Source organism: Camelus bactrianus, chromosome 11 (assembly GCF_048773025.1).
Source record: "Camelus bactrianus isolate YW-2024 breed Bactrian camel chromosome 11, ASM4877302v1, whole genome shotgun sequence".
Classification (NCBI taxonomy): Eukaryota; Metazoa; Chordata; class Mammalia; order Artiodactyla; family Camelidae; genus Camelus; species Camelus bactrianus.
This window is the reverse complement of record NC_133549.1, coordinates 40,148,541-40,158,114: the sequence shown is the minus strand read 5'-3', so window position 1 is coordinate 40,158,114 and position 9,574 is coordinate 40,148,541. Positions and strand designations below refer to the sequence as shown.

The 9,574-nt window shown below is 56.7% G+C and overlaps 1 protein-coding gene across 3 annotated transcripts; it reads left to right on the top strand.

Moving 5' to 3' along the window:
• The first annotated feature begins 1,427 nt into the window (after positions 1-1,427).
• NFKB2 (nuclear factor kappa B subunit 2) lies at positions 1,428-9,521 on the top strand. Of its 3 annotated transcripts, XM_074373716.1 has the most exons (23): positions 1,428-1,836; positions 3,085-3,177; positions 3,466-3,547; positions 3,664-3,704; positions 3,973-4,071; positions 4,151-4,302; positions 4,544-4,650; positions 4,742-4,900; positions 5,168-5,272; positions 5,402-5,487; positions 5,573-5,711; positions 5,959-6,087; positions 6,218-6,427; positions 6,513-6,654; positions 7,042-7,156; positions 7,250-7,463; positions 7,619-7,788; positions 7,914-8,016; positions 8,144-8,295; positions 8,426-8,495; positions 8,714-8,886; positions 9,027-9,138; positions 9,243-9,521. In XM_074373716.1, exons 2-23 carry the CDS (start codon positions 3,157-3,159, stop codon positions 9,365-9,367), a joined length of 2,706 nt encoding a protein of 901 aa, XP_074229817.1. In that variant the 5' UTR covers positions 1,428-1,836; positions 3,085-3,156; the 3' UTR covers positions 9,368-9,521. The 3 variants fall into 3 exon arrangements, with proteins under 3 accessions (XP_074229817.1, XP_010969297.2, XP_074229818.1); XM_010970995.3 differs by lacking the exon at positions 1,428-1,836 and having other exon boundaries at positions 2,884-3,177; positions 9,246-9,521; XM_074373717.1 differs by lacking the exons at positions 1,428-1,836; positions 3,085-3,177; positions 3,973-4,071; positions 4,151-4,302 and having other exon boundaries at positions 3,484-3,547.
• Positions 9,522-9,574: the final 53 nt, after the last annotated feature.

Genomic DNA, 9,574 nt, shown 5'->3' with positions numbered 1-9,574 from the left:
AAATCTCCAGGCCAACAGTGGGATTTGTTGGAGCTGACAAATGGGTATGTGGGGATTCATTATGCTATTTTCTCCACTATATATATATGTTTGAAATTTTCTATAATGAAAGTTTTTCTTTTTTTAATCTTCAGATAAATTACAGCTCAGAATCTTATCACTAAAATAGATCAATCCTTAGGGGTGCTTTTAGAGACATTGTGGAGACTGGAAGAGTTCGTGTCAATTTCAGCTGTTGGTTTACCAGCACTTTGAAGGACAATGGGATTAATGGTAACCAGCACAGGTTCACTAAATAGGCGTATACCAATCTAACCTCATTCCATTTTAATTTAAGGGTTAAGGATCTGACTTACCAGGGGGATGTAGTAGATAATATCCCTGGATTTCAAGTTATTTGGAGGCCCACAAGTTATTTGGAAAGGCTGGCTTTGTTTTACACAAAATTAGGGTAAAGAGCTTTGTCCTAGAGTTAACAGACTGGGTTTGATTCTTGTTCTATTCCTTTCTAGCTGTGCATTTAGTGTTGTTACTTCATCTCTCTGAGACTTAATTTTTCTTATCAGTAAAGTAAAGGTAATATTTACCTCCTAGTGTTGCTGGGAGGAAGAATAAGAATATATACTAAAGTACCTTAACACAGTATCTGCCACATTCCATCTGCAGGCAAGATGAAGATGAGGGGGAAGTGACAGGAAATAGCCCAAATCAAGAGCCATAATAGTCTCCATTTATACAGAGCTACTGCAGGCTCGTAATTCCGTTATTAAGGTCAGGGGAAAGTTGCAGGAAAGGTCTGAATTAACAGCCTGTGTTCTACCATGAGCCTAAGGGAGGATGCCTCCAGTAATGGAGATTACTCATGGTACCACCTAAAGAGAAATTCTACCAACCAGAGACGTCCAGCCGCCGAGTTCAGTACTATATGAAATTCTGTACCGACCTTGCTGTCGCTAGAAGTGTTGAAGCAGACGCTGAAAATTGTACAAAGGGCAATTTCCTACAACAGAGGAAGTCTGAACTATTAATTTTGGATGCCTTTTCAATTCTAATATTCCAAATCTCTGTGATCGATGAACAAGGCTTGAGTCTCTCAGATAAACACCTCATTTTCCCTTACCCGAAGCAGAGCGTCTGAGTTCAGGTCTGAAAGTCTAGCCCGCTGTTAATCTGCTATTTTTAAGAATAAGTTAGGTACAGATTGTCTCTTCCAGGGAAGACTGAGTTAAGACATTGATCAAGAGACGATTACGGAGTCTCCCTGTGGCTTCCGCCAGATGGCGCTCTGGGACTAACTGCAAGATCAACTTCCTCTTCCCCTAATTCTTCCCGGTACCGGGGCCCCGCTCCGGGCGGAGGAACACAGGGCTGGGGCCCGCCAGCTTCCCCCTGGGGTTCCCCGGCTTCCAAAGTGGCCAAGCATTAGGTGTAGCATAAGCCAAGTAGCAGAGGGGGCTGCCAGCCGTCTGGGACAGGCCTGGGTGGGTGAGAAGACTGGAGCCGGCTTGATCAGAGGATCCCTCAGCTAGCTGGTCCCCAGGCCAGAACTCTTACCTGACTGTCATCCACAGCCTGGCTTCCCGCTCTACGCGAATATTTCCCCTCCAAGGGGCGCGCCTGAGTCACTCCCGATTGGCTGCGTGAGGGCGGTAGTTAAACTTTCAGCCAGTGAAAAGGGGCATGGAGAGTGACGCACGGAAACGTCACGGGAATTCCCCCCTCCCGGGGGCGGAAAAGGGGCTTTCCCGGCTGGAGTCCTAGTGGCTGGACAGGTGTCGCGACCGGTCCGAGGTGGGTCAGGCCGGGAGAGCATCTGGAGCCGGAGCCGCGGCAGCGGTGAGTGGCCGGGTTCAGACCCTTGGGGGGGCGGGGGGGAAGGGCGGGAGGCGGGCCCTTAGCTGACCGAGCCCCAGGGCTGGAGAGCGGCATATTGCACACTCACAGAGAGCACACACACAAACAAAACACAAGGATACACATCGATATCCTTGTACAAAGACACACACGCGGGCCATATGTACACCTACACGTATGCCGGTGCGTGCACAGCATCGTCCGTGCACTCTGACTCGCTCACCCACGCATAGATGCCTGGACCTACACCATTCACGCACAAACTCAAATATATGTTCACCTGTGCCCTTACCTACATGCTCAGACATGTATCCACACTGAGAAGTTTAAGGACGCTCACCTGTACACGCATGTTCACGCCACGCACACACAACATGCAAGCACATGGGTCGAAACACACTTGTATACCTGAGGTGCAGACACACTCATGTATTATACGAGGCTATGGGACTGGGGAGGGGAGTCTGGGTACCCAAACAGGTGCGATGTAGGAATCAACGGCTGTTGAGGTGTATCGGGGAAAAGGAATAGAGGAGCCCATCCCAAGGAGGAGACATGTTTCCTTCCCCACCCCCGCCCCGTGGCCCCAGAGACCAGTTCTCGAGGCAGAACACCGGGGCCCCCAGTGGGAAGAGCCCCCACCTACAGGACTTCGGGGAGGAGGACTTCCTACAGGAGGAATGTCCCCCCAAAAGCCCCCGGGGTGAATCAGCCGTGGCCTCCGTCGGGGTAGAAAATCCCATGGTTGCTCCAGGACGGGGGAGGGGAAGGGGGAAGGCGGGCCTGGCCCCGGACTAAGCCTCCCCAGCCTTGAAAGACACTCCTGTCCCCGGCGCCTGCCCTGGAGGGAGGAGAGAGGCGCCCCCCAAACCCCGCGGGGCCCTCCCGGGGTCTGGTTGCCCCTCTGCTTTCACACACACTGCGGACGCCCGCAGGCCAGCAAAGACCTATCTCCCATCCCGCCTCGGGGGCGTGGCCAGTGGCGTCATTTCCAGGCCCGCCCCCTCCGGCCCCGCCTCCCCCTGGTATTTTCGGGACTTTCCTAAGCTGTTCTAACTTTCCTGCCCCTTCCCCGGCCCAGCCCAGCTCCGGATCTCGCCCTCCACCGGATCTTGCCCGCCACGCCCGGACGGGTGGCTGGAAGAGATCGGACCCTCCCCCAAATCTGGGCCCCTCTACGAACTCCGGTCCTGATCTCTCTCTCCTTCCTCCCACTTCTCCCCACCTAAGGCGGGCGCCTGAAACTCTGGGAAACAGAACCCGGCCGGAGCCACGGGACAGAGCCGGGCCTAGCCCAGAGACATGGACAGTTGCTACAACCCAGTGAGTCACGCCGCCTGGCCCCAAAGCCAGCCGGCTGCCCCCTGTGCCTGTCTGCTTGTCTGCCTATCTGTCCGAATCCCCTTTACTCCCCTACGCCTGTAATGTCCTCAGGTTATCGCAGCCTGTCTATCAGTCAGTCTGTCTGTCTGCAAACTGCTTCCAATAGGAGTTTCTTATGGGCCTGGGGAGGAAAAGGAGTGATTATTAAGAGCTTAGAGAGAGCTGAGAGGTGGAGGACTCTGGGGATGGCTCAGAATCAGCTGCCACCCCAGTCTGTCTCCAAACCAGGGTCTGGATGGCATCATTGAATATGATGATTTCAAATTCAACCCATCCATTGTGGAGCCCAAGGAGCCGACCCCAGAGACAGGTTAGTAAGTCCCCTGACCTCCCCTTGTCTTGGAGGGCGGGGAGGTAGGAGCATGTGCCCTCTGCCTTGGGAATGGGCTCAGAGGTCCTGGCTCAGCAAGGCCCCTCTGTCCCCAGCTGATGGCCCCTACCTCGTGATTGTGGAACAGCCTAAGCAGGTGAGTGAGTGGAAGGGATGGTTGTGGGATGGCTTCAGCTTTAGGGGCAAGCTGGGTAGTTGTAGCTGGGTGGCCACAGGGAGAGTCACTGACCACAGACCCACTTCATTGTTGGGATAGGTGGCTGCTGATGATCACAGTGGTGTGGTTGTGATTCAGGATAGACACGTCCAGTCATTATGGTCACTGCTGGTTGGGGATGTGGCTGGCTGAGGGATGGGGGGGGGTCTCTCCTCGTCAAAGTGTCACTCTGCCTTGGCACCTTCAGCGGGGCTTCCGATTTCGATATGGCTGTGAAGGCCCTTCCCATGGAGGACTGCCAGGTGCCTCCAGCGAAAAGGGCCGGAAGACTTATCCCACTGTCAAGGTGAGCCAGGATGGTGCTGGAGGGTGGGCTAGTGGACAGTGTGTCCATGGGCATTACTGACAGCCATTGCCTCTCACAGATCTGTAACTATGAGGGACCGGCCAAGATTGAGGTGGACCTGGTAACACACAGTGACCCGCCTCGTGCTCACGCCCACAGCCTCGTGGGCAAACAATGCTCGGAGCTGGGGGTCTGCGCGGTGTCTGTGGGGCCCAAGGACATGACTGCCCAGTAGGTGCCCCCTCCCTACCCTTGGCTCCCACTTGCCAGTCCTAGGCCCCAGCCCAACTCTGTGAGCTTAACATCTGACCAGGGGAAGACACTCTGGTTGGCCCCAGAACCCACACCCCAAGTAAAAACTAGAAAAGCTTCCTAGAGGAAGTAGGGCTGAGCTGAGCCCTGGCAGTGGGAGGGTGCCTCAGGAGGAAAGAATTACCTGCAAGGCCTCTGACTCCTCCCCTCCCCCACCCAGATTTAACAACCTGGGCGTCCTGCATGTGACCAAGAAGAACATGATGGAGATTATGATACAAAAACTTCAGAGGCAACGACTACGCTCCAGGCCCCATGGCCTTACGGGTATGGGGAAGATGGAGGGAGTCGTGGGAGGTGGTCACGGAAGGAGTAGAAAAGAGGGAGTCCAGGGGTCACATGTATGCCCACTGCCCAGAGGCCGAGCGTCGGGAACTGGAGCAGGAGGCCAAGGAGCTGAAGAAGGTGATGGATCTGAGCATTGTGCGGCTGCGCTTTTCTGCCTTCCTTCGAGCCAGCGATGGCTCCTTCTCCCTGCCCCTGAAGCCAGTTATCTCCCAGCCCATCCACGACAGCAGTGAGTATCCAGAGGGAGCATGGAGGGGAACCCCAAACTGTGAAGTCAGATAGGCCTGGGTTTGGACTTGGCCTCCCCCATGTATGAGCTGATTGATCTTAACCAAGTAATTTCCCCTCTCTGACAATGGCTTTCCTCTTGAGTAAATGAAGATACTAGCAGTTCCAGTACTTTTTGGGGTTGTTCAGATGATACAAAGCACCCAGCTCTAGAATTGGGACCACGGCTATTACATCATCTCAAGTAATTGATATCGCATCCCCACAGAGTCTCCGGGAGCCTCCAACCTGAAAATTTCTCGAATGGACAAGACAGCTGGCTCCGTGCGGGGTGGAGACGAGGTTTATCTGCTTTGTGACAAGGTGCAGAAAGGTGAGGCTGGAGCCCAGGCTGGGAGCTAGGGACATTGGGTGTCAAGCTTGGGGACCCGGACAGCCTCAGGACAAATGGCCCTGGGGATTCTACTAGGAGCTGTGGCCAAACTTCCAATTTTCTCTGTAGATGACATTGAGGTTCGGTTTTACGAGGATGATGAGAATGGATGGCAGGCCTTTGGGGACTTCTCTCCCACAGATGTTCATAAACAGGTATCCTAGGGCCGGGGCTGGGCCTGGGCCTGGGCCTGAACTAGGCCAAGGCCTCAGTGACATCTTATGCCCTCCTTTCCTCCAGTATGCCATTGTGTTCCGGACACCTCCCTATCACAAAATGAAGATTGATCGTCCTGTAACAGTTTTCCTGCAACTGAAACGCAAGCGTGGGGGGGATGTCTCTGACTCCAAACAGTTCACCTATTACCCTCTGGTGGAAGGTGGAGCTGGGCTGAAGATCCCAGGGGGGCTGGAGGGTAGGGGCTGGGTTGGAGGGTCCCAAGAACTAGAACAGGGGACCCATTAGTCAAATCAGGAGTAGGGAAGGTCCCAGGAAGAGGTGGTCCTAGGAGACTGCCTGAGGGCTTTTGGGGGAAAGGCCATTACCAAACATGGAACCGGGCTCTGGAGGTCTTAGTGGGGTGGGGTGAGTTGGGGTTTTAACATCTCATTTCCCTCTGTCCCCAGACAAAGAGGAGGTGCAACGGAAGCGGAGGAAAGCCTTGCCCACCTTCTCCCAGCCCTTTGGGGGTGGCTCCCACATGGGTGGAGGCTCTGGGGGCTCGGCTGGAGGTTATGGAGGAGCTGGAGGAGGAGGTGAGGGGGTACTGGTGGCAGCAAGGGGGACAGAGGGGAGAGAGGAGTAAGTGGGAGGAAAGTTGTGGGGGAAGAAATCTGGGAGAGCCCTTCTGGTGCCCTCTCCCAACAGTCCTGCCTGTATCCACAGGTGGCAGCCTCGGCTTTTTCCCCTCCTCCTTGGCCTATAGCCCCTACCAGTCCGGTGCGGCCCCCATGGGCTGCTATCCGGGAGGCGGGGGCGGAGCGCAGATGGCCGTCGGGGCGCCTAGCGTGGGTGCTGGGGAGGAAGCAGCAGAGCCGGGCGACCCCTCTGGCAGCCCCCAGCGCGAACAGCAGGCCCCAGAGCTGCTGCATCGAGGTATGGCCTCGGGAATCCGGGTTGTCGGGAAGCTGGGAGTGGGTAGCTAGCCCGCGCCCACACCCACGCCCCCTGTCGCCTCCAGCCCAAGAATACAACGCGCGCCTGTTCGGCCTGGCGCAGCGCAGCGCCCGAGCCTTGCTCGACTACGGCGTCACGGCGGACGCGCGCGCGCTGCTGGCGGGACAGCGCCACCTGCTGACGGCGCAGGACGAGAACGGAGACACGTAGGTGGGCGGGAGGGGGTGCGGTCCCGAGCTCGGCGCCCTTGACAGGGGTGTGGGGCGGGAAAAGGACCTGTAAAGAAAAGAGCCAGGGCCCCGGCGTTGGACAGACTCGGTTTCAAGTCCAGCCTCGCCATGCACTAGTTCTGTTCAAGATACTTAATCTCTGCAGACTTCAGTTTTGTTGGCTGTTACAGGGGCAGAGTAATAGCACGTACTTACCCCAAAAGGTGCTCAGAAGGATTAAGTTCAGGTGCAGTGATGCCCTTGGAGATGTCTGGGCTGGACAGGGCCCAGCGAGGAAGATTATGGAGGTGGTGGGGTTTTGAGGGTAGAGGATGCTCTGAGTGGCTGGGCTTGCTAAGCCAGAGTCTCACTCCCCAACCCCAGGCCGCTGCATTTGGCCATTATCCACGGGCAAACCAGCGTCATTGAGCAGATAGCCCACGTCATCTACCACGCCCGACACCTCGGCGTTGTTAACCTCACCAACCACCTGCACCAGGTGAGGGGCATCTACTGGTGAGGGGGGTAGGGGTTAGAAGTCAGGTGAGTCTAGGCCAGGAGCAGGCCTGGCTCACTCTGCGTGCCTCCCCAGACGCCCCTGCACCTGGCAGTGATAACGGGGCAGACGAGTGTGGTGAGCTTCCTGCTGCAAGTGGGCGCAGATCCATCACTGCTGGATCGTCATGGAGATTCAGCAGTGCATCTGGCGCTCCGTACAGGTGCCAGCACCCCCAACCTGCTGCGTGCCCTGCTTCAGAGTGGGGTTCCCACCATGCCCCAACTGTTGCACATGCCAGACTTCGAAGGTGAGCTCATCACCTCATCTGGTCCAGCAGGCAAGGGTGGTGGGGACCAGGGAGGGTACTGGTGAGTGCCTAGAGTGGACATGAGGTGTCGAGGTCAGCTGGTCAAGGGACCACATTGGGGGCATAGCTGCAGGCTGAGTATCCTGTGTCACTAGGGCTGTACCCAGTACACCTGGCGGTCCGTGCCCGAAGCCCCGAGTGCTTGGATCTGCTGGTGGACAGCGGGGCTGACGTGGAGGCTGCAGAGCGGCAGGGGGGCAGAACAGCCCTGCATCTAGCCACTGAGATGGAGGAACTGGGGTTGGTCACCCATCTGGTCACCAAGGTGGGACTGAGGATTGTGGAAGGCATGGGGCCAAGGGTTGTGGAAGGACCAAGGATGGTAAAGTTGTAGGGTGAGGGGCAGCCAATCAGTCTGTGCTGTGATCAACCACCCCTTGCACCCCACAGCTCCGTGCCAACGTGAATGCCCGCACCTTTGCGGGAAACACACCCCTACACCTGGCAGCTGGATTAGGCTCCCCGACCCTCACCCGCCTCCTCCTGAAGGCTGGTCAGTCTCACCCTCAGGGGCATATGGGGGTTGGCAGAAGGAAAAGGGATGCCTCCCAGTCCCCCAACTTTGCAGTCCTTAATGTGGGCTCCTATTGTACCTCCCTATGACTACCTCCCTCTCCCAGGTGCTGACATCCACGCAGAGAACGAGGAGCCTCTATGCCCACTGCCTTCGCCCCCAACCTCTGGTAGTGACTCAGATTCCGAGGGCCCTGAGAGGGACACCCAAGGCAGCTTCCGGGGCCACACACCTCTTGACCTCACTCGCAGCAGCAAGGTACGGCCAGCCTGGGAATAGAAATACCAGGGAATGGAGCAGCTGGGCTTATAGATGGGGTCCTGAGTATCTGGTACCTGCGCTTAAGGACTGCAATGGTGGGTAGTCAAGGCTGAGGCTGTCTCCCCAGGTGAAGACCTTGCTGCTAAATGCTGCTCAGGACACCATGGCGCCCCCGCTGACCCCACCTAGCCCTGCAGGTGAGCTCTCCCCACCCATTGCCAGACCCCAGAACCCAGACCCCTGCTTATAGAGGTCTCTTCTTCTCCAGGGCCCCTGAAGGAGGTCTCCCTTTCTCATCCCCGTCCTCTGTAAATTGCCCCATTGGCCCCGCCTGCCTTGTCTGTCAGGTTACCAGGGGAGAAAGGTGGTATCCCAGTGTCTGTGCTTGATATGTTTATGTTTGTGTCCCCCTCAGGGCCAGAGCTGCCACTCGAGGATACGGTCCTACAGAACCTGGAGCATCTGCTAGACGGGCCAGGAGCCCAGGGCAGCTGGGCAGCGCTGGCAGAACGGCTGGGGCTGCGCAGCCTGGTGGACACATATCGAAAGACAGCCTCACCCAGCGGCAGCCTCCTGCGCAGTTACAAGGTCAGTCGGTCCCTATCCTGTGCTCCACGCCCCAGCTTCCCTTCCCCATTCTCAGATCCCTGGTGCTTCATTGGCTCCAGGGCTCCTGACCCCACACCCTAATGATAACTAAGGTCTCATGCCTTTCTTTTCCTTCTCAGTTGGCCGGTGGGGACTTGGCGGGCCTGCTGGATGCCCTGTCTGACATGGGCCTGGAGGAGGGAGTGAGGCTGCTGAGGGGTCCTGAGACCCGAGAAAAGCTGCCCAGCACAGGTAAAGGGATCCGGTCCTACCTGGAAGGTGGATCTGGGCCTGGAGGGTAGGAGGCCTAAGGCCTTGATTCTTCCCTATGCCCTTCCCCATGTCCACTTCCCCAGCAGAGGTGAAGGAGGACAGTGCTTATGGGAGCCAGTCGGTGGAACAGGAAGCAGAGAAGCTGGGCCCACCTCCTGAGCCACCAGGAGGGCTCTGCCACGGGCACCCCCAGCCTCAGGTGCACTGATGCCGCCCACCCACCAGCCCTTTTTCTGGGCCCCTCTGTACAGTGTCCCTGCCTATTCCAGTTCTTATTTAACACCCCACGCCCATCCCTCAGTTGGGGCAAATAAAAGATTCTCATGGGAAAAGGAGGGGGCCTGGCCCCTCTCTAACTTAAAGCAGCTCCTGTTGTGACTCTCATCCCCTGGAACCAAATGCCTACTCTCAGGCC